This window comes from Aedes aegypti, chromosome 1 (genome assembly GCF_002204515.2).
Source record: "Aedes aegypti strain LVP_AGWG chromosome 1, AaegL5.0 Primary Assembly, whole genome shotgun sequence".
In the NCBI taxonomy this organism is placed as follows: Eukaryota; Metazoa; Arthropoda; class Insecta; order Diptera; family Culicidae; genus Aedes; species Aedes aegypti.
The window spans coordinates 216,951,677-216,977,108 of NC_035107.1; the positions used below are offsets into that span (position 1 = coordinate 216,951,677).

A 25,432-nucleotide genomic window follows, 5' to 3' on the forward strand; every position below is an offset into this window, starting at 1 on the left:
GCCGAAGCCAGTTATAGGGGCCTAAACTACCCCTTGAAAAAAGAGTAATTCATGAATAACTTTGTTACTTAAAAAGATAGGGTAATGATATGTTCAGCAAAAAAACGGGTTTTTTCATGACAAACCACTTTGTAGAAAACACATAAAATGTTAAAAATCTTGGAAAAAAGTTATGATAAAATATATGTTTTTTAAGGGCCATTCACATACAACGGCATATATCTCAAAAAGTATAAGAGATAGAAAAAACGTGTCTTCGACAAATTTGTTTCAAATTGCCAATTCTACAACTTTGCTGAAGACACCATATGTCTATCTAAATGTTTTGAAAAAATAGTTTTTCTATCTCACTGCTAGGTGGATTTATCACAAAACTTTTTTCGTCAAAAGTTGCGCTTTAATATACCGTAATCCGGGGTATCATTGATCAGCGGGGTAACATTGATCGGAATGACTCACCTCATCAAAAGTTTGTATTATCAAATATTGATGAAACATTTTCAAATCATGAACGGTGCTTCTGTTTCTTATATTCATAAGCTAATAAAAGTTAATATTTTTGTGAAAATTGCGTTTACCTTATGCGTGAATTTGTCAACTTTTCGAAATAATTATTTTAATTGTTAAGGATGACACTACCGAAGATTCGTGTCTCACATGAGTTCTGCAAACGATATAAGCAAGCAAAATGTGGTTCTTACTAAAAATGACATCGCCGAAAACGATTCCGTTGTCAAAACTTTTATAAGTATGCTCAACTAGGCAACATTACTGAATTACTGTTAGCAATGTAAAATTCCCATAGGAAATTGCATACCTTTAGGCGTATTCCGTCGTTCGAGGTGTTTTTAATTTTAAAATAACTCAAAAAGTAAATGACTTGTAAGCGTTTGGTCTTCATATTCGGCTTCAGGGGCCATGATTTAAGTAAGTAACGATATTTTCAGTATTACCGAACGTTGTTTATATAGGTGATCAATGTTACCCCATATCAACTAAATCAAAAAATTGCCTAAAACATTTTTTTTAACATGCTTAAATCATTCAATAAACAAAATACAGTATATAGTCTCGAGCTATGGGTGGCAGTACTTGTTTTAAAAATATAAAACCTGCAACATTTGCATTTTTAAACGAAATATTGAAGAAAAATTCAGAAAAATGATCAATGTTACCCCGGATTACGGTACCAAGAAACTTCTCCGAACAAACTATATCGCTAAATTCAACGGTTTGGGCGCTACTCAAAAAGCGCATGAAATTGAGAAAATAAAACACAGTGGAGTGACAGAGAAGGACTCTAAGCTAAACTGTGCACTATGGTCCTCCAAACATTTAGGGGGAATGGTCCTCCGGAAATCTAGGAGGTTGGTGTCAGGCCCTGCATGTCAGCCATAAAAAAAAATCATGCAACAAATAATCAACGAGGGAATACGAACCGGGGCAATCGGCGAAGACCATAGCGACGTAAAGGGACTAGCGATTGGAAGCTCGGTACGTGGAACTGCAAATCTCTCAACTTCATGGCCGAGGACCTGGGATCGAATCCATCCCCGACATAGTCACTTATGACGTAAAAAGTTATAGTGACGACTTCCTTCGGAAGGGAAGTAAAGCCGTTGGTCGGCATCGTTGCGTTGCAGGAAGTGTATTGGAAGGGATCAATGGTGCGATCGTTTAGAGGTAACCATACCATCTACCAGAGCAAGGAACAGCTTTTATAGTAATGGGTGGGACCTTCTTTAGCTGAGTGTTAGCGTCCGCGGCTACAAAGCAAAGCCATGCTGAAGATTTCTGGGTTCGATTCCCGGTCGGTCCAGGATATTTCTTTTGTGCAAAGAAAGCTCTCAGTTAATAACTGTGGAAGTGCTCATAAGAACACTAAGCTGAGAAGCAAGCTCTATCCAAGTGAGGACGTTAATGCCAAGAAGAAGCAGAAAAAGTTATGGGTGATATTCAGAGGCGCGTGATCGGGTGGTGGCCGATCAATGAGAGAATGTGCAAGTTGAGGATCAAAGGCCGGTTCTTCCACTTCTGCATAATAAACATGCGGAGCCCTCACTCCAGAAACACTGATGATGATAAAGACGCTTTTCAAGCGTAGCTCGAACGCGATTACGACAGCCGCCCAAGCCACGACGTCAAAATCGTCATAGGAGATCTAACCGCTCAGGTTGGTCAGGAGGAATTCAGACCGACTATTGGAAAGTTAAGCGCTCACCTGCTGATGAACGAAAACGGCCTACCACTAATTGATTTCGCCGCCTCCAAGAATATGGCCACTCGTAGCACCTACTTCCAGCACAGCTTCCATACCGATAGACCTGGAGATCACCACAGCAGACAGAATCACAAATCGACCACGTTCCGATTGATGGGCGGCACTTCTCCGACATTATCGACGTCAGGACTTATCGTGGCGCTAACATCGACTCTGACCACTATCTGGTGATGGTTAAACTACGCCCAAAACTCTCCGTCGTTAACAACGTACGGCCGCTTCGGTATGATCTAGAGCGGCTTAAGGCGATATCCGCCAATGCGTACGCGCAGCACCTCGAGGCTGCATTACCGGAAGAGGGTTAGCTGGATGAAGCCCTTTCTTGAGGACTGCTGGAGAACAGTGAAAACAGCCATCAACGATGCAGCTGAGAGCAACGTCGGGTACGTGGGACGGAGTCGACGGAACGATTGGTTCGACGAGGAATGTAGGCAGATTCTGGAGGAGAAGAATGCAGCAGGGACTCGACATAACGTGGAACGTTATAGACGGAAACAACAACAGCAGACTCGCCTCTTTTTGGGAGAAAAAACGCCGCCAGGAGGAGACGGAGTCAGAGGAAATGGAACAACTGTGCCGGTCTCAAGAAACACGTAAGTTCTATCAGAAGCTCAACACATATCGCAACGGCTTCGTGCCGCCGAGAAGTGCAGGGATAAGGATGGGAGCGTTTTGACGGACGAGCATGAGGTGCACGAAAGGTGGAATCAGCACTCTCACGAACACGTGAATGGCGCTGAGAGCACAGGCAATGAAGGACGGGACAGCGGAGGAAATGCCTTCATCAGTATTGCGGGCGATGGAAACCAACCAGCCCTTACTTTGAAGGAGGTTAAAGATGTCATTCACCAGCTCAAGAACAATAAAGCTGCTGGTAAGGGTGGTATCGGAGCTGAACTCATCAAGATGTGCCCGGAGAGGTTGGCCATTTGTCTGCACTTGCTAATAGTCACAATCTGGGAAACAGAACAGCTACCGGAGGAGTGGAAGGAAGGGGTAATATGCCCCATCTACAAGAATTAGATTGTGAGAACTTCCGAGCAATCACCATTCTAAATACGGCCTACAAAGTATTATTCCAGATCATCCTCCGTCGTCTGTCACTTGTAGTAAACAAGTTCGTGGGAAGTTATCAAGCTGGCTTTGTTGACGGCCGATCGACAACGAACCAGATCTTTACTGTACGGCAAATCCTCCAAAATGTCGTGAATACCAGGTTCCAACGCATCACTTTTTCATCGATTTCAATGCGGCATACGGTAGTATCGTCCGCGTAGAGCTATGGACAATCAAGGACGAGAACAGCGTTCCCGGGAAGCTCACGAGACTGATAAGAGCGACGATGGAAGGTGTGCAAAATTGTGTGAAGGTTTCAGGCCAGCATTCCAGTTCGTTTGGATCCCGCCGGGGACTACGACAAGGTGATGGACTTTCGTACCGTAATTTCGGGTGAAATTGATCATTTTTCATGGTTTTTCTAGTCTGTTTTATGTAATGTTAACAATGCCAAACAACTAAATGCTGGAAAACAAGTACGAAGGTGAGCCTCATCGACTTATGTACCGAAATTTTCTAACAAATGTCATTCTAGTGGTAACAAATACCTCTAAAATAAAAAATCTGAGGATCTCATTTCGGGGTGAAATTGATCACTTGTTAATGCCATTGTTGTTAGTTTCCAAAACAACTCTATATGATAAATTTGAGCACCCTGAATCCGAATATGCTTGTGAAGTTCTTAACAATGCAATATTTATATAAATAACGAATAGTTAAATTTCAAGAATTACGTGGAAAACGCCTAAATACACGCAATTTCCTTAGGAATTCAATGATATCTAACAGAAATTCAATTATTTCAACCATATGAGCTAATTTGTACGAGTTTTGGTGATGAAATCTGGTTTGGGGATATATCTCAAGCATCCTCACAAACTTTCAGGTTTAAACCATGTTCAAATCCTTGCTTATAAATAGAAGTTCCTGGTTGGTAAACGGCTGGGCATGGCGTACCATTGGTACCTCGCGTACCTGAAGGAATAAAATAGACCCCTTTGTGCGGTCCTTAGCCTCTTGCCCAGCAACTCCTATCCCTACCTCCTCGCGGTACTGGCCGGGGTACGAGTAACCTTAAGGAAGATCGGGTAACCAACCCCCGATGGGAACTTTGGTCGTATGCTGACAGGGAAGGGGGGTTTGCTTTTGCTTTTGCTTCTGCAAACCTTGAGCGTCTGTTCCCCATGTCAGGGGCGGCTGATCATCGTCCGAGTGCCAGAGAAGGACTCTAAGCTAAACTGCGCACTATGGTCCTCCGAACATTTAGGGGGAATGGTCCTCCGGAAATCTAGGGGGTTGGTGTCAGGCCCTGCAAGCCAGCCGTAAAAAAATCAAGCAACGAATAATCAACGAGAGAATACGAACCGGGACAATCGGCGAAGACCACAGCGACGTAAAGGGACTAGCGATTGGAAGCTCGGTACGTGGAACTGTAAATCTCACAACTTCATCGGGAGCACACGCATACTCGCCGACGTGCTGAAGGACCGTGGATTCGGCGTCGTAGCGTTGCAGGAAGTGTGTTGGAAGGGATCAATGGTGCGAACGTTTAGAGGTAACCATACCATCTACCAGAGCTGCGGCAATACACATGAGCTGGGAACAGCTTTTATAGTGATGGGTGATATGCAGAGGCGCGTGATCGGGTGGTGGCCGATCAATGAGAGAATGTGCAAGTTGAGGATCAAAGGCCGGTTCTTCAACTTCAGCATAATAAACGTGCACAGCCCTCACTCCGGAAGCACTGGTGATGATAAAGACGCTTTTTACGCGCAGCTCGAACGCGAGTACGACAGCTGCCCAAGCCACGACGTCAAAATCATCATAGGAGATCTAAACGCTCAGGTTGGCCAGGAGGAGGAATTCAGACCGACGATTGGAAAGTTCAGCGCCCACCGGCTGACGAACGAAAACGGCCTACGACTAATTGATTTTGCTGCCTCCAAAAATATGGCCATTCGTAGCACCTACTTCCAGCACAGCCTTCCGTGCCGATACACCTGGAGATCACCACAGCAGGCAGAATCGCAAATCGACCACGTTCTGATTGATGATCGGCACTTCTCCGACATTATCGACGTCAGGACCTATCGTGGCGCTAACATCGACTCTGACCACTATCTGGTGATGGTCAAACTGCGCCCAACTCTCCGTCGTTAACAACGTACGGTACCGACGGCCGCCCCGGTATGACCTAGAGCGGCTCAAGCAACCGGATGTCACAGCGGCATACGCGCAGCACCTCGAGGCTGCATTACCGGAAGAGGGTGAGCTGGACGAATCCCCTCTTGAGGACTGCTGGAGAACAGTAAAAGCAGCCATCAACGATGCAGCTGAGAGCAACGTCGGGTACGTGGGACGGAGTCGACGGAACGATTGGTTCGACGAGGAGTGCCAGGAGGTTTTGAAGGAGAAGATTGCAGCGCGGGTGGTCATGCTGCAGCAAGGGACCCGGCAGAACGTGGAACGCTATAAACGGAAACGGCAACAGCAGACCCGTTTCTTTCGGGAGAAAAAACGCCGCCTGGAGGAGACGGAGTGCGAGGAGATGGAACAGCTGTGCCGGTCTCAGGAAACGCGTAGGTTCTATCAGAAGCTCAACGCATCCCGCAACGGCTTCGTGCCGCGAGTCGAGATGTGCAGGGATAAGGATGGGAGCATTCTGACGGTCGAGCGTGAGGTGATCGAAAGGTGGAAGCAGCACTTCGACGAGCACCTGAATGGTGCTGAGAGCACAGGCAATGAAGGACGGGACAACGGAGGAAATGCCTTCGTCAGTACTGCGGAAGATGGAAACCAACCAGCCCCCACTTTGAGGGAGGTTAAGGATGCCATTCACCAGCTCAAGAACAATAAAGCTGATGGTAAGGATGGTATCGGAGCTGAACTCATAAAGATGGGTCCGGAAAGGCTGGCTGGCCATTTGTCTGCACCGGCTGATAGGCACAATCTGGGAAACAGAACAGCTACCGGAGGAGTGGAAGGAAGGGGTAATCTGCCCCATCTACAAGAAAGGCGACAAGTTAGATTGTAGGAACTTTCGAGCGATCACCATTCTAAATGCGGCCTACAAAGTATTATCCCAGATCATCTTCTGTCGTCTGTCACCTGTAGTAAACGAGTTCGTGGGAAGTTATCAAGCCGGCTTCGTTGACGGCCGATCGACAACGGACCAGATCTTTACTGTACGGCAAATCCTCCAAAAATGCCGTGAGTACCAGGTCCCAACGCATCACCTTTTCATCGATTTCAAGGCGGCATACGACAGTATCGACCGCGTAGAGCTATGGAAAATCATGGATGAGAACAGCTTTCCCGGGAAGCTCACGAGATTGATAAGAGCGACGATGGAAGGTGTGCAAAATTGTGTGGAGGTTTCAGGCGAACACTCCAGTTCGTTTGGATCCCACCGTGGACTTCGACAAGGTGATGGACTTTCGTGCCTGTTGTTCAATATTGCGCTAGAAGGTGTTATGCGGAGAGCCGGGCTTAACAGCCGGGGTACGATTTTCACGAGATCTATCAATTTGTCAATTCGTTTGCTTCGCGGATGATATGGACATCGTCGGCCGAACATTTGAAAAGGTAGCAGACCTGTACACCCGCCTGAAACGCGAGGCAGCAAAAGTTGGACTGGTGGTGAATGCGGCCAAGACAAAGTACATGCTAGCTGGTGGGGCCGAGCGCGACAGGGCTCGCCTAGGTAGCAGTGTTACGATAGACGGGGATACGTTCGAGGTGGTCGACGAGTTCGTCTACCTTAGATCCTTGTTGACGGCTGACAATAACGTTAGCCGTGAAATACGGAGGCGCATCATCAGTGGAAGTCGGGCCTACTATGGCCTCCAGAAGAAGCTGCGGTCAAAAAAGATTCACCCCCGCACCAAATGTACCATGTACAAAACGCTCATAAGGCCGGTAGTCCTCTACGGGCATGAAACGTGGACGATGCTCATCCTCCTGCAAGCACTTGGAGTCTTCGAACGTCGGGTGCTTAGGACGATCTTCGGCGGTGTGCAGGAGAACGGTGTGTGGCGGCGAAGGATGAACCACGAGCTCGCCCAAATCTACGGCGAACCCAGTATCCAGAAGGTGGCCAAAGCTGGAAGGATACGATGGGCAGGGCATGTTGCAAGAATGCCGGACAGCAACCCTGCAAAGATGGTATTCGCTTCAGATCCGGTTGGTACAAGAAGGCGTGGAGCGCAGCGAGCTAGGTGGGCGGATCAAGTGCGAATCGATTTGGCGAGCGTGGGGCAGAACCGAGGATGGAGAGATGCGGCCACGAACCGAGTATTGTGGCGTGAAATTGTTGATTCAGTGTTATCTGTGTAGATGTTAACTAAATAAATGAATAAATGAATGAGCTGTTTGTCAATACTGCACCGTGCATGATTTTGAAATTTTACATTATTTTCATAGTAATAAACATTCCTTAACGCGAAACATTTCACAACATACAATTCTACAATAGTTACGACTTGCAGCGTTTATTTACTGCAGCTTACATTGATATTTGTGCTCCATTACGAATAAATAAAATCGTGTGATACGATGATCAATAGGGTCATAAAGCCCTGTCCCAATGTTGATACCAAACGCTTTAGTTTAGGCTAAAAACACATGTTTACTCAATTTATGAATGATTTTCGTTGGTTAAAGCCAATGAAACATTTTTTTATTGTTTTTGAGATTATGTCACACCCCTTGGTTTAAACTAAAATTTTTGGGTTTATTTTGTTTTCCGTGTCCCTTCCGAAATGTCAGATAGGAACAACCCCAATGTTAAAACTAAAAGCCCTGTGGCATTTTTGTCGACAAAGTGAACGTCAAAAATGATCAAAACTGTCAAGGTTCAGTTTGGAACAATTTTTAAAATTAAGTTTTAAATATGTTATAGCCGTTATTTGAGCTGGAAAAATTGCTAAAGTAGTTGCAAGAACATGCTCTTTCGTATTATTGAATAAAAACAAGAATTCATTAAACATTTTAGGACCCAATTTCACCCTTCTGATCAATTACACCCGATTTTACGGTACCGTAAAACGGGGTAACTTTGATAATGGGGGTAACTTTGATAATGCGAGACTCTCAACATACTAAACGAAATAACAAAGTTCCTGTTAATCTGTTAAGCAAAACGAATGCAAAAGTAAAGAGTATTAGTATGACACTTCATTTTAAAGCCATTTCCGTTGGAATCAAGTACATTTGAGGATTTATATGCATATATGGAAAATTTATAAGATTTTAGCAATTTTGAAATGCTTTCAAACAATCTGTTCTACGATCACTATTTGATGAAATCATAATGAATTCGTCACTTATACATGATAGCCTAGTTACAGTAGAACTCGAATTCGGTCTCAAAACTCTTAGCGAATACTATTTTTACAAACTGGGACTATTTTTGTAATCTAAGTCAGAAATTTCCATATAGCGTTAAACGCCTAAAGATATGCAACGCCCTACAAATGTTCAGTAATTCATTCAATTTTGTTCGAGTGATGCTCCATTATCAAAGTTACCCCAAAACAGAAAACCGACTTTCGATTATATGGAAAATTATAAATCCATTACGAATAAATCTTTTGGAAATCTATCAACTGGAATCGATAGTTAGGATACCAGTACTTGTTTTAAAAATATGAATTAAAATTCTTTGAAACAGCATGCATAAATATTCAAGTTTTCTTCGAAAAAACTATCAAAGTTACCCCGTTTTACGGTACCTGTTGTTCAATATTGTGCTAGAAGGTGTTATGCGGAGAACCGGGCTCAGCAGCCGAGGTACGATTTTTACGAGATCCAGGTAATTTGTTTGCTTCGCGGATGATATGGACATTGTGAAATACGGAGGTGCATCATCAGTGGAAGTCGGGCCTACTATGACCTTCACAAGAGGCTGCGGTCAAAAGAGATTCAGGCCCCCAAATGCACCATGTACAAAACGCTCATAAGGTAGTCCTCTACGAACATGAAACGTGAACGATGCTCGAGGAGGACATTACTGCAGATATTCCATTAGAAGTTCCTTTAGAGATTCCATCAGAAGTTCCTTCAGAAATTCCAACTGGAATTCCTCTAGATATTACATTAGAAGTCTTTCTAGGGAGAATCTATTACAAAAGGTCGACCTCCTGATGGAATCCCTGGAGTGACTCCTGATAAAATCCACAGAAGAACTCCTGACGAAATCCCTGGAGGAACTCCTGATATAATCCTTGGAAGAATTTCTAAAGATATTCCTGAAGGAACTCCTCATGGAATAATTGAAGGAACTGAAAGAACTTCTGAGATTCCTGATGGATTCCCTTGAAGAACCCCTGATGGAATCCCATGAAGAAATCCAAGTGAAAAGCCTAGTGCTGAAAACTCAATAACGAAGAAAAAGCTGTTGGAATCACCAGGAATTACCGACGAAGGACGTTAGTTCTAAGTTGAAAAACAAATATTGACACATATATTCAGGTGGGATTCGAACCCATGAGATTTGCATGCTAGACGAGTGCTTTACCAACTAAGCTACCGAGCACCTTGGTGACCCAATAGCCCAAAAATCATTACGAGTAAAAGTTGATGTGTGGTCGAATGTTCATGTTAGAACCAGAACCGATCATTGGCAAAACATGAATTTGTGATTATGCGGATGCGTCATTCTGTTCAAAATAAGCCTTTTTCATAAAATTACTGATAGACGAAAGCAAACTGATGGTGCAAAAGATAGAAGCTTTAGCAGGATTTTTATATACTTTTTGTATCGGTACTCCTACCTTTAACATTTTCATTTTTTCGACCACTAACATTTTTTTTAGTATATTACCCACGATTGATACGCTACTTTCTGGAATCATCTTTATGGGGTTGCGAAAACTTCCATCATCATTGTGGGTTTTCATCTCTTTCAATATTTTAATAATAGTGTAACAGTTATGGCTATAATAATATATAATATATATAATATATAATATAATGGTTTCCTATTTGGTCGAATGTGAATTCTCGAAAACCTTAACATTTTGAATTCTTTTGAATGTTTTAACATCAAGGTTTATTTGATATCAATCTACTGAAGCACACAAAATAATTAAACATTTGAAAACAACATAAACTATCACGTATGGCGAAATAGGAAACCATAATGTCCATAACTGGTACACCTACGCTACTTCTTCTACTACTTCTACATCAATGCCTAAAAATAGTTTGGAGAATTTTGATGCGCTATACAATTTATTTTTGATTTTCATACGAAGAAAAGTGTCTTATGACCAGCCCCTTATTTATGATTATCTTTATATGCTCCAAAACTCGTGTATTGATTTTTATACCATAGTGCAATTATTTTGGAAAATTTACTGTGCATGATAAATCTTGCCTTGTATTCATAAAGACATTGAGTTTTCAAAATATATAGAAGGATTTCCTTTTTACTTCAATAAAACACTACGTTCCTCTCTTACTCATATTACTTGTTTAATAATTCTCCCAGCAATGCCATATAAATATGAAATAACAGTTAAAGTCGTAAAATACTAGATGAACAAAAGATCATGTGGTTTTTTTATGTTTCCTCCACAGAGTTTCGCTTTTGGGCGTCATAGCCAAAACATAAAACCCTCTCCCGAATCGAACACAACTGTGGAGAGCCCTGAGATATGAAAATATACATGCAACGGATAAAAAATGTCTAACAATATGTTCTGATTCCTGTTTTACAACGGCATTTTCCCCCCAACCTGCCCACCCTCGGATAAATTTTATCGCTCAGAATCGATGTGTCAGTTCATCGTTGTTATCCGCCTGCCGTCGAGCGGGAATTTCGGGCTTCGAAGTGGATTCCGTATCATCGTTTCCGGCACTGTTCACCATCGGGTTTAACGACCTCTGCCGGATGTGCTCCATCATAGCGGGGCTAAGCCCATCGTCCTGAAACAAAATAGCGAAAATGGCCATAAAGTTGAGTTAGTACTTTTTAGGGTTTTTATATGGGCCTACCTTTTGTGGCCGTGTATTGGCAAACAAGTCATTGTCGATTCCGATGAAGTCCGATTCGTAGGATTGAACACTGTTGCGAGAAAATATAATCAAATTGAAGATTATTATATATGTTTTTTATTGAATTTTCTTCAAAGACACCATCGTTATCAAATGCACCGTTTTGAGTTGTAAAATTATCAAATAGGCCCTTTTCCTTGATAGGCCCTTAGTGTAGGATTTTTAGCATGAAATGTCACATTGGATAGGTAGTATGTTTGCATTGAATAAAAAAAAACTCAGTCCGCCATGCCATCGAGAATTTGAGGTTTTATGTTTCAATAGCAATGATTTGAATGCTGAAAAAGTTTGGAGGTCTGGATCACGGCTTTTAGTAGTCGGATTGATCTAAAATTTTCACAACAGCTCATATATAGCAAGAATTCCACTCAACTGAAAAATCACAATATTTGGATCATCAATCTTAAAATTATTGAAAATCTTTAATTTTGTAAAAAAGGCATACATTTATTTTGGAAATATTTCGAAAACCATAAGATTTACTGAAAAGTGTAATTCTACGAACTTGTGTGCCTTATCAACTTGCAAACTCTTGCGCAAGGACACATTGATTTTAATATTTTCATTTAAGAATTATTCCTAACTAGTGGTCCCAGCCTGGGAGGGAGGCACAGATTCTACACACGAAACATGACACAACACTTTTCGAAATTGCAAGATAACTCCCGCTTACCAACACCAATCAAGGCAGGTGTTTGCGCCAGACATCAAATGTATAGAGCTAGTAATACTTATATCTATCAGTTACCTCTACAAGATCACTAACTCGACCATTAGTGTCCGAGAAGATGACCATCAGTTGTGCTCTTCTAACCAATGTATGATATACTTCTTTTTCATCAGTCACAATACTACCAATCGTGTCCAGATCAACTGTAGTATCGGCCGATGGTAGCGAAATGGTCCTGACTCGGCCAGCAGTAGAAGCGAATTGTATTACCTCTTTAGTCTTAAATAAACCATCTCGGAGATCAGAGCAAACCTCATCCCGTTCCAAAGTGCATGCTTTGTAGCATTGTGAAGTGTCTCGAATAAATTTCGATCTAGTCGGTAGTAGCAAAATCGCGAGTTTAACTAAGTGCGTATATCCGACGACTCAGACTTAGTGCATTATTGTGGAATTAACATTTTTGGTCCGAATCGAACCGGATCGTCGGAAAACGCGAAAGTGAAGTGAAAAAGTTGCCGTCTACTGAGCTGCCGCGTGGTCGCTGATTATTCTCCACGAGGGAGAACAATAGGACACGGGCGTCTTCAACATTAAGTGTGTTTCGTCTTCGTTCATCATTACCCTTTGCCTATGCGAAGAGCTGCGGCGGATCAAGGACACCATTGGAGCTACCAGACGAGACCGGACGGATTTGCCAGGATAACAGGATAAGTACTGTGGGTCTGTGGCGCGGGTCTTTGTTGCATGTGAGACCGCAGCCGATGGAAAGTGAATTGAGCAGCGGAGTAGAATTCAAGCCTTCAATAAAGATTATTTCAATTGCTTGCATGATCAAATTGTGTCGTCCATATCATTTTGCGCTGAGCTGAGCCCTGACCAGTCCACCATTTCTCTAGGCTTTGTCCACCTCGTTGGTTGGTTTGCTTTGTCCGTTTCCCAGTCAAAACCCCCATTGTCCAGTCAAACCGCGTGGTCGATCCGAGTGTCACGTTCGAGTGAAGTGCAAGTGAGATACAATAGTGTTCCATTATGTCAGTGAATGATGATTACCGACTGCTGTGTAAGCAGGAGCGTTCTCTGCGGATTTCTCTGGAGAACATGAAGGAGTTTGCTCATGTCCATCAAGCAGGGGCCGACAGACATGACGTCGATCTCCGCATCGCCAAGCTGGATGAAATATGGGAGAAATTTGTTGGTGTGCGACTGAGGATCGAGATGCTGACCGAAGACGTTGGAGATGGTGATATTTCCACTGATACTGAGGAGTCAGAGGAGGCCAAACTGCAACGTCACATCAGGTTGCAGAAACAGCACGATCGTGATAATGCGAGAATCATTAAGGATTTCGAGAACGAAGTTTACCAGCTGAAGAAAGCTTTTTCAGTTTACTTCAGGCTGGTCCAAGCTGCGTGCAACAGGTTCAGCAGTACCAAAATGCAGCTGTGCCACAGTCTAAGGTCAAGCTCCCAGAGCTAAAACTGCCTACCTTTAGCGGAAGGATGTCGGATTGGGTTACATTCCGTGACACCTACAAGAACTTAATCCACAACGACAATTGCCTTTCCGATATGGATAAGTTCACTTATCTCAGAACCTCTCTCACGGGCGACGCACTACAAGAGATCGCATCGATCGAGATGTCTGCTGTCAATTATGCCATTGCGTGGGGGGCATTGGAAAATGCATTCGAGAATAAGAAGCTGCTGGTAATGACGTATTTGGATTCGTTATTTGCACTCGAGTCTCTTCGACAAGAAAATTTCGAATCGTTGAGTAGGCTAGTGAACGGTTTTGAGAAAAACCTTCAGATGCTCACCAAGATTGGTGAAGACACGGAAGGTTGGAGCACGCTGTTGCAGTACATGCTTTGCAAGCGTCTGCATCCCACAACATTAAGGCAATGGGAGTCGCATTACAACTCTAAAGAAGTTCCCAAGTATAAAGAGCTGATTAAGTTTTTGAAGAGTCACTGTTCGGTGCTGCAGTCTATCACTCCTGGAAAGCAGTTCCAAGCTGAATCGAGGAAACCTGTACGACCGTCGATTAGTCATGCTGGCGTGCAATCATCAAGTTGCTGACCATTTTGCGGAGAATCTGCTCACTCCGCCTTTAAGTGTGCAAAGTTTTCCAAAATGCGAATTGCGGAAAGGGTTGATGCCGTGAAGAAACACTCGCTCTGCTTGAATTGCCTGTCATCGGGACACATCGCTCGTTTTTGCACTCGAGGATCGTGCTTCCATTGTGGTTAACGTCACCACTCGTTGCTTCACGCGAACTCGTCGACCACCGCGAATTCATCAACAAAATCTGGACAGTCAAATGGGAATCAACCGATAAAGAAACCACAAGGACAGAACTCGCAACCACCACAAGCTAAGCCAACACCAAACGGTCAGTCAACAAACACTCAGCCTACACAAAATGGACGCACAGATCCAGAAAACTCCACCAATGCTAGTAATGCTCATTCACACACTTCCGCCACAGACTGCCCCAGTACAAGTTACCACACTGCACCTCTCTCATCAACACGCCATGTTCCACACACTGTTTTGCTCTCTACCGCTGTCGTAAACCTTTGCGATCAGTTCGGTAACACAATACTCGCTCGTGCGTTGCTGGACTCTGGGTCTCAGCGATGCTACATGTCTGAAGCTATCTCTCAAAAGCTCAAGTTCAAACGAACTCGTGAGCACCTACCGATCGCTGGTATCGGAGGGGCGCGAACTGCATCCACTAAAGCAGTTTTCGCTGAAGTTCATTCGCTCGTTTCAAAATACGTGACAAACCTTAAATTTCACGTTTTGCCTCGAGTAACTGTCGATCTCCCAACAAGAAGCATCGATATTCGTTCGTGGAACGTCCCGAAGGAGTTGATTTTGGCCGATCCAACATTCCACGAATCTGGAGCAGTGGATCTGATAATTGGAGCTGAAGTTTATCTAGAGCTGATGATCGCCGAACGCCATATCAAGCTAGGCGATTCCGGTCCGGTACTGCAGAACACGCTGCTGGGCTGGATCGTGTCCGGTGGGATTCCGAATGATTCAATCACCCTGCCATCCGTGTCAGCATGCGCTACCGAAAGAATTGAAGAAGAGTTGGCGCGGTTCTTTGAGCTGGAATCGTGTCGCACCACTAGCACGCTGTCTTTGGAAGAATCAGCATGTGAAACGCATTTTGAGAAAACAACGAAAAGAGATCCAAGCGGCCGATTCATCGTCCAGTTGCCGAAGAAACAGTTTCTGGTTGAGCGTCTGGGAGATACGCAAGCCATCGCCACTCGTCGATTCTTGGCACTCGAAAGAAGATTGGACATGGATCCAGCCGTGAAGAAAATGTACATCGAGTTCATCGACGACTACCTCCGGATGCAGCACATGCGCGAGGTTTCACCAAGAGAGTTAAGCACTTTTCCAGTCACGTACTTTTTACCACATCATGCGGTGCTCAAGCCCGACAGCACGACTACTAAATTGCGTGTCGTGTTCGATGCGTCATGCTTGAGTTCCTCTGGAGTTTCATTGAATGAAGCGTTAATGGTGGGTCCTGTAGTCCAGGAGGATCTCACCTCAATCACATTGCGTTTTCGACTGCGGAAGTACGCGATGACAGCCGATATCGAGAAGATGTATAGGATGATTAAGATGCACCCTATGGACCATCCACTGCAATGTATATTGTGGAGAGAAGAATCTGCAAAGCCAATTCGATTTTTTGTGCTGACTACCGTCACATACGGCACGTCATCTGCGCCGTACCTAGCAACGCGCTGTCTGAAGAAGTTGGCGGAGGATGAAAAGGCTAACTTTCCTGCTGCCACTGAGACAATTATCTACGATTTTTATGTGGACGATATGCTGAAGAGCGTCGACAGCGTTGAGGAAGCAGGGCAGCTTTCAAGAGACCTGATTCACGTTCTGGGAACAGCCGGACTTACGCTAAGGAAGTGGAGCTCCAATTCTCGAGAAGTACTGGATCAGATCCCGCCTTACTTACGAGATGAACGTTCGTCATTAGATCTCGAACTCTCAAACCCCACCGTTAAGACCCTTGGAATCAAATGGGAACCTCGATTGGACATTTTTCGGTTCACTGTACCTCAGTGGAACGCCGCTACTGAGATTACTAAGAGAATTATTCTGTCCGATTTCGCGAAGCTCTTCGATCCACTAGGTCTGGTTGGACCTAGCTTAGTTCCAGCTAAGGTTTTTCTCCAGGACCTTTGGAGAACAAAGTGTTCCTGGAACGATACTCTACCGGACGAGCTTCAAACTTGGTGGAGAGAATTTCGAGAAAGTTTAGAGGGCCTCACTCATCTCCAAGTCCCTCGTTGGATTGCTTTTGGAAGTGACACAATATCCGCCGAACTCCACATGTTCTGTGATGCGTCCAAGAAGGCGTATGGTGCCTGCATTTATCTGCGATGCACATCGTTCGACGGAAAGGTTACATCAGGACTGCTTACGGCAAAATCTCGAGTGGCACCACTCGAAGACCTAGAAAAAAAGCGAAAACAAACATCTATTCCTCGCTTAGAATTATCGTCTGCACTCACTGGTGCACATTTGTACGAAAAGATCGTGCAAAGCATAAAGATCACGGCACAACCGTATTTTTGGACTGACTCAATGATCGTCAAGTGCTGGATTGCTGCTGTTCCGTCGCGCTGGGCTATGTTCGTGGCCAACAGAGTATCCGAAATCCAACACATCACCCGTGGAGGCATCTGGAATCATATCGCGGGACTAGATAATCCTGCGGACGTTCTGTCAAGGGGAATGGCTCCAGATCAGCTAAAGGACTACGGAATGTGGTGGCAAGGACCACCTTGGCTGTGCTTGGACAAAGCTTCCTGGCCAAAAACTGCAACCATCAACTCTGACGATTTAGATCCTGCGTTACTCGAAGAACGAACAACGGTATCAGCTCCAACTCAAGTTGTCGAACCCAGCCCGATCTTTGGTCTACGATCCTCACTTCAAGATCTAGTTCGTACGGTGTCCTTTATTCGGAGATTCACGTATAACTGTAGAAACACTAGCGATCGTAGAATTGGCTTCTTAACACACGAGGAACGAGCAGAAGCCTTGCATCTTCTTCTCTTACTAGCGCAACAAGAGAGCTTCCCTGAAGATCTTGAAGCGCTGCGCAGAACTGGCGAAGTTAAGTCAACGTCAAGGCTGAGGAAGCTAGCTCCACGCATAGTGAATGGAATCCTCCTGGTCGGTGGCCGATTGCAGAATGCCAACATTTCAGCAGGGCGGAAGCATCCTGTCATCCTAGACAATCATCACCCACTATCGATCCTTATCGCCGTTCACTATCATCAGAAGAATCTGCATGCTGGACAACAACTCCTAGTGGCCAGTATGCGGGAAAGATATTGGCCACTGTCAGCACGTAACCTGGCTCGGAAGGTCATTCATCGTTGCGTCAGATGTTTTCGCGCACGACCGACGGCTCACGAGCAAGGGCGGCCCAATAAAATGCTTCGTCGCAGTATTTGTGTGCCTTGCTGTGAAGGCTGTTCATTTGGAAGTGGTTAGAGACCTCACGACGCAAGCCTTCATTGCGGCATTGAGAAGGTTCGTCTCTCGCCGAGGTCGACCTGAAATTCTGATGTGCGACAACGCAACAAATTTCGTCGGAGCACGGCGTGAATTAGATGAGCTTCGTAAATTGTTCAACAATCAAGACTTCATCAAGGCGGTTACTGAGGAGACATCCTGGGAAAACATCAACTTCAAATTTATCCCTGCGAAGTCGCCAAACTTCGGAGGCCTTTGGGAGGCCGCCGTGAAGTCGATGAAGGAACATCTAAAGCGTACCCTAGGCAATACAGTTCTCGTGTCGGATGAAATGGTCACTCTTGTGGCCCAAATTGAAGCATGCCTCAATTCGAGGCCAATTACGCCACTTTCAAGCGATGCTGATGACCTGGAATTCCTAACCCCCGGTCACTTTCTGGTGGGTAGGCCTCTCACATTAATCCCGGAACCATCTCTGCAAGACATCAACGAATCGAGGCTTTCAAAATGGCAGCGCGTGCAGTACTTCCTCCAACGCATTTGGAATCGCTGGTCAACCCAGTATTTGTCGAATTTGCAAGCCCGTACGAAATGGACCAGACAGCGGAATAATCTTTTCGTCGGCACCATGGTGCTGCTCTGCGAGGACAACGTGCCGCCTCTTAAGTGGCGAATGGGCAGAGTCACCGAGATTCACCCAGGGAAGGACGGCAACATCCGCGTCAAAGTTCGTACGAAGGATGGAGACTTTCTGCGAGCAATCTCCAAAGTTTGTGTCCTTCCAATACAGGACAACGAAGGAGCGCGATCTGCAGCGCGCGAGGAGGATTGATTCATGTTCCATCAAGCGTCATCCGGCGCTGCGGAGGCCTTCGGGCCTCCGCGTCCCAGTTAAGTTTTTGTTTTTTACATTATGATCAAAAAGCTCAGGGAATGTTGTATCTTCCATAGTCCATCCACGGCGGCCGGGGCCGTCCACCCGATCTCCTGAAGTTCCGTATGTCAACCGATGATTTATGTCCAATTGAGAAGTTCCTCAAATCAACAAATCTCCAGTCTACCTGTCTACCAAAGAAGTTGTTGCGTCAAGTATTTTGTGGGGGTTGAGGAATCCCCACACAAAGTTACGTGTCCTGTATTTTGTTCGTTAATTCGTGCAATCAAACACCATTCCGTTTGATCAGCAGGTTTTGTGGAGAATATCATCGCTACTGGGTCAATCCGACGAACCCCCTACGTCTGCAGTGAGCCCGAGACGACGAGAGCTAGTTTTCCTTTGGTTCGCGCATCGAGCATCAAGCAAAAAACGGTGCAGTGCCATGAACATCACTTCTTCGCTTGGGGCAGGTCAACAGGGTCATCGGTGGTGCTTTGGCGCCTGCGGAGGCGGACGGCCTCCGCAACCCAGGGAAGTCATTCTATATTTCTAGTTTATTGTTAAAAAATCGCCTCTCATCTGTTTCATAGCTACCTCTCGAGGGATCCCTCAGCCGAGGTCGAAGTGTCCCACCGGAGACGAGTCGTGGAGGAATCCGTGGACGGTCGTCACGATTGATCAATAGATGCCTAGACGAATGCGAAAAATTACGAGACGACGAAGATCAGCAGCAGAAATTCCCACACCAGTAGCCGATCGTTGATTCCGGAAAGCAACCAGTGAACCGTTTTGTGTTTAGATGTATGCCAACACACTAGGAAATAAGTAGCTAGAAGTTTTGAAATTAGATCATTTCAAGGCGGCCGGTATGTTTGCGCCAGACATCAAATGTATAGAGCTAGTAATACTTATATCTATCAGTTACCTCTACAAGATCACTAACTCGACCATTAGTGTCCGAGAAGATGACCATCAGTTGTGCTCTTCTAACCAATGTATGATATACTTCTTTTTCATCAGTCACAATACTACCAATCGTGTCCAGATCAACTGTAGTATCGGCCGATGGTAGCGAAATGGTCCTGACTCGGCCAGCAGTAGAAGCGAATTGTATTACCTCTTTAGTCTTAAATAAACCATCTCGGAGATCAGAGCAAACCTCATCCCGTTCCAAAGTGCATGCTTTGTAGCATTGTGAAGTGTCTCGAATAAATTTCGATCTAGTCGGTAGTAGCAAAATCGCGAGTTTAACTAAGTGCGTATATCCGACGACTCAGACTTAGTGCATTATTGTGGAATTAACAGCAGGCTTGGGAAAAATCGCTAGTTTTCTTTTGTTATGTACCTTCGATTTTTTTGGACTAACTTGGAAAAAGGGCCTTAGTTTTATGTGCATTGAATTTTAATTTTGATTGGAAAAGAGTAAGAAGATGCGTGTTTCAATACTTTTTATTAGACCAAATTAAAAGGTGCTCTCGAGGCATTGCTATTGTATATGAAGGAATTGATTTTCAACCGATTGTTGTCATCTTTGTTGAAATGCATAAATATGTTTTGATCAATTACGCGCTTTTATCATGTTTGTCCATGCTTTAAGATCTGGGCTCACAGTGACATGACGTACATAAATTTTGTAAAGGGTTTCTCCCTCCCAGGTCCCAGCAAACTTTGTCTTGCCTTTAAGTAGGCTGTTGAAAGACGCTATGAAAACGCTATGAAACAAGGTGACAGATCAGTTTTCTCACGCTTTTACAACTATTCCGGAGACTAATCCACAACTTTCTCCTCATACAAACACGTCGGAAGCCTTGACAAATGCAACAGTAAATCGATTGACTTATTCTCAAGCCATTTCGTGACATACAAACAGCTTTCTATTTTTATTTATATACTTAGATTTAAATTTTTATCAATTTTGTCAAAAATTGAGATTCGCAAAAACTTGAAAGTTAGGTTATGAAAAACTCTGAGTTGTCAGCTTAGTATATTTGAAGTTATTTTCAAGCTGCGGTGAAAATTTCAGGTCAATCGAACTTCGAGAAGCCGGGATCCATCAGTTCAGGGATGTTTGCAAAACAAAAGTTTCATGCTCAATAGCGCCACCTGGTGCAAAATTTCAAATTTCATGGCTCAATCAATGATAGTCCATGAGCTGCTCAACAACTTTGCTGAAATAGCTGTGATTCTTCTGAACCTATTTTCGAGATTCTTGCAGAAATCCCTCTGTGATTTTTGCGTACATCTTCTCGGGATTTCTTTTAAAATCCAGTATATCAAAATCCTGGATATTTTTTTCGGAAATATTATGGAAGTTTCTACCGAAAATCCTGTTAAATCAATTCTACCGGATATATTTAAAGGATTCTTCCAAAGTTTTCTTAGGGCTCTAATCTTCTGGAATTCCTTCGAACTCTGAGATTGTTTCGAAAAATTTTCTAAGATTATATCTTGGGATTCTTATGTGAATGCATCTGGATTCTGACAAAAATCATCTGAATTTAGAATACTTTCGGATATCTTTCGAAGCATCCTTCTGGAATTCTTCTAAAATGCCTCTGTACTTCCTACTAGATTTTTTTCGAAGATTGTTTCTTAAGTTCTTCCGGAATGACTTCTACGATGCTTCTGGGCATTCTTACTGAACTTTTTACTATAGAGTATCTCCCTAGGAATCTTTCGGAAATTCTACTGGGATATTTCTGGATTTCATCCGGATATCTTGCTGGTAGGCTTCATAATATCTTTCAAAGATTCTTCCGGTTTTTTGGGAAATTATTCCTGCTCTTCCGAAGAGCTTCTGAGATTTATCCGGAAATACCATATCATCCAGAATCAAATATCTTCCTGGAATTCTTCTGAAAATCCGTCTGGGATTCTTTGGTACTGTAGAAGGATTTCCGCGATAATTTGCCAAAGAATCACAGAGAGATATTTCTGAATGAATTTTGGGGGAATTTCTGGAAGAATTATGGAACCGGATCCTATTCTTAGCACTTTTGATTCACTTCGGCCGTGAAGTTTCTTGATAGCTATTGAGTACCAAAGTGATTCTTATTGCCAAGTTTCACATAATTTGGCCGAAAAATAACCCCTTTGCCAAAGTAAATCATGGAAGTGCCCAAGTAGCTCTGCACCCTACTTTAGGATTTCTGTGAAAACCTTCAAAGAGTCCCATGAGGGAAGATGTAAGAATAACAAATGGATTTTTTGATGTATTTCATAGTGACGTTCAACAAATTCCAGAAGTTATTTCGGAAGGATCGCTGTAAGATTTTCAGGAAATTCACAGAGTTTTTGGAATAATTTACTAAGACATCCGGATAAATTCCTGAAAATTTTCCGGAATAATTTCAGGACGATATCCGGAAGAACTCCAGAACGATTTATGGAAGAATTTCAAACGGAATTTCCGGAACTATAGCAAAGTAACATTTATAAGAATAGTAGAAAGATTTTCGTAAAAATCTCACTGGTATTATTGAAGGCTGTCACGAAGTTTTCTTACGATATTTCCATTTGAACTCAAGAGGGATTTTCTGGAAATTTCATCAAGAATTACAGAAAATTTCCTGATTAATCAAAAAAAAAAAAAAAAAAATCAAGAACATTTCCCAAAGAATCACATTTCCCAATCAGAATACCAGAATTCCAAACGGATATTCAAGAATTTCCCAGAAAGATTAGAATTGAACAGGAATTTCTAGAAAAAGGTTATGAGGATTTCCGAACAATTTCTGAGTAGTTGTTGGAAGAATTTCTTAGAACATTTTTGGAAAATTTCGGATGGATTTCTACAAAAAAGATTGTTAAATAAATCATTGAGAGATATCTGGAAGAATTTTCGGACATGATTTCCGAAAGTACTCCATAGGGATTTCCGGAAGAAGCCCAAGAATTAGAACGAAATAATCGGAAGGTGAAAGAAAAGATTTTTAACTATAGTTTCAGACGGATTTCCGGGAGAATCCCAGAAGAATCGGAATAATCCTGAGAGAATCTAAGAGAGATATCCAAAAATATCCAAGACATTCACAATAGAATTACTGCTGGTTTTCTGGAAAAAAATCAGATGGTTCAATGTAATAATTTTTGGATAGATTTCCGGAACAAATCCTGTGGGATTTTTGTAAGGAACCCCGAAAGATTTCTGAGAAAATCTTCAAAAAACATTCAAAATCCCAGATCTTTTTGAAGAATTCCTTCGCTCTGGAAAGCAATCATAGAAGCATTTTCAGCAGAATTCTAGGGAAATTTTTTTTCCATAAAAATCCAAGAGGAGTTTACGGGATAATCCAAGAGAAAGTCCCAGGAAGTTTTTTGGAATCATAGAGCGATCAAATAGAAAACTTAAATAATTTCAGACGGATTTCCGAAAGAAACTAAGAAAACTTTCCGAAAGATTTTTGGAAGAATCCCAGAAGGGTTTTTCTGAAGAATTCCAAAGGGATTTTTGGGAGATTCTCTGAATGATTTTTTATAAAGGAATTACAAGAGGAATCGCAGAAGCATTTCCAGAATAATCTAAAAGGGGTTTTAGACGGAACAGCTAAAGATAGGTTTATAAATGAGCAACAGAGAGATTTCCTGATAAATTTCAGAAGGATTTCGTGTAAAGGTTTCCATGACAATTCCCGGAAGAACCTCAGAGAGATTTTTGGGATAATCTCAGAGAAATTAACGGAAGAATTGTTGAGGGATTCCAATTAGAATCTCAGTGATATTTACCGAAAAATTCCAAGAGATTTTTCAGAATTTCTTGAAGAATCCTAATGTGATTTTATTCATAATCTTAGATGATCTTCTGGAAGAATCCCAGAATAAATGAAAGAGGAATAAAAATAGTCATTATTGCATAAACTTTAGTTACTTAATGACTGTTTTTTTCTTAATATTATTTCAACCGTGTACTCACTCAAGAAATGAATCAGGTCCTAGTGCAACAACCGCGTTACATTCGATGAATATTATATCAACAAAAATTGTCGGCGCTTTTCGTCAAATTCACTCATCAAAACCATTTTTGGTAAATATAACAACACAGCTTTTGTGTTACCGCATTTGACGCTCAGTCCAAATGATTTTGCATTGCACGTCAAACGCAAACAGCAATAATACATTAATTTGAAAAAAAAAAAAAAAAATGCAGTGGGATGAAATCAAAAAAAGTGGGACATGTGTGTTTGTGCTGAAACTATTGGTTTTAGCGTTTCGACATGTTCTACAAAGTTTCATCATTTATTGAGTACTTATTTTAGACACAGAAAAAAAAAACACTTGAAGTGATATACACTGAGAAAAAAATAACTTTTTTATTTATTGTCAAAATTGAAAACTGTCTAAGGAAGTATTGTAGGCGACATCATTTCATGAAATACAATTTTCAATTAAACAAAATGCGATGAGCCCCGCTTAACCCCGCAATCATTTATACACATATAAAAAGCGAATAGGTTGAGGAACAGCATGATGCTAGAATTAGCTGCTACTACTTGCAACTTTACAACATATGCACACTTAAATTTGATGTGAAAAAATCAGAAAATCGTTCGTAAATCTTCAACGTGAAGAGCTAGCACTTTAGTGTCTTTGGCAAAAATGTGTATTTTTACAGCACCTTAAACATTGTAGAACATTGTAAAAATGTAGAAATTCAAATTTGGAAGTTATGGAGAAAATATGAGTTTTTAGGGGGTACCCATCATTTTTACCTCCTAACTTCGTCAGTGTAGGAGATAGAGCTTTTCCGTCTTCGACAAACTTTCATGAAATGATGTAGCTTACAATACTTCCTTAGACAGTTTTCAATTTTGACAATAAATAAAAAAGGTAACTTCAAGTGAATTTTTTTTCGGTGTCTAAATTAAGTACTCAATAAATGATGAAACTTTGTAGAACATGTCGAAACGCTAAAACCAATAGTTTCAGCACAAACACACATGTCCCACTTTTTTTGATTTCGTCCCACTGTGAGTCAGTACTACTGACATTGAAAGTAACAGTAATTTGTCGAACTTTCTACCTGATCAAATTCGCCCCAGTGATCAATTTGACCCCGGATTACTCTACTGAACTTACCTAACGTCATCATATGCTCCCCTGGTGAACTCTTTATCGTTCAACACCGGATTGGATCCTTCGATGGAAAACACGTTACTAGTTGGAACCTTCCGGCCACCCCCAGCGACGTTCATATCCGAAGCAATTGATACAAAATCGGTAGCCGACATGGCCTTTAGTTGCCGATAGAGGCTTCTTATTTTGATACAAAACGCTACCAAGAGAATGACGCAAAGAATGGCCAGCGCCGACGCAACTACAATCAGTATCCTCTGCAGAAGTCCACTTTGTTCCACTTGCTCGGTTATGCTGGTTACCGGTACATCCTGGAGGAAAAGCTGCCGCGCTGACAGTGCCGTTTTCAGATTAGTGACGAAGACACGGTCGTTGGATTTCCTGGAAATGCATTGAATTATGGGGACAATGTCAATATAAGTTTTATATAAACCCAAGATATTACAAACGGTTTAAAATATCCATGTTACCATTACTGATGCGGAACATTTTTCTGTCTCAGAGTAATAGCAATTTGAGTAAAGTGATTTTTTTTATGATAAAATTATAAACATATGACAACCTTACACAAAAATGGACTTTAGCAAACTTGTTCATCTTGTCTAACTTTACAACTTTGCTTACAACAAACAAACAAATTATCCGGCCAACCATGTTGTATGTTATATCAATATGAATTAGCTGTTGTAACATCAGGAAGATAGCACTGCAGAGGGGCAAAATAAAATTTTGAGAATGATTCTGAAGGTTCCTCCCTGGTATAGTACTGATGAGTTACATAGAATATCCAATGTTGAACAATTGGAACAAATGACAAATAAAAATATAATCATTTTACACAAAATCGTTGCAATCTTTTATTGCCTCGATTATTGCGTTATATAGAG

The 25,432-nt window shown here is 42.6% G+C and overlaps 1 protein-coding gene across 5 annotated transcripts in view; it reads right to left on the reverse strand.

The window, feature by feature from the left end:
* Positions 1-10,791: 10,791 nt before the first annotated feature.
* Positions 10,792-25,432, reverse strand: part of LOC5569240 (cadherin-23) — a 160,271-nt gene continuing 145,630 nt past the window's right edge. For all 5 annotated transcript variants that reach the window (XM_021857581.1, XM_021857582.1, XM_021857580.1 and 2 more), the window contains exons 20-22: positions 24,549-24,926; positions 11,336-11,405; positions 10,792-11,266 (exon numbers count right to left, since the gene is read on the reverse strand). In XM_021857581.1, the coding sequence (XP_021713273.1) occupies positions 11,105-11,266; positions 11,336-11,405; positions 24,549-24,926 (610 nt within the window). In that variant the 3' untranslated portion in view covers positions 10,792-11,104. The remainder of the gene's footprint in view (positions 11,267-11,335; positions 11,406-24,548; positions 24,927-25,432) is intronic.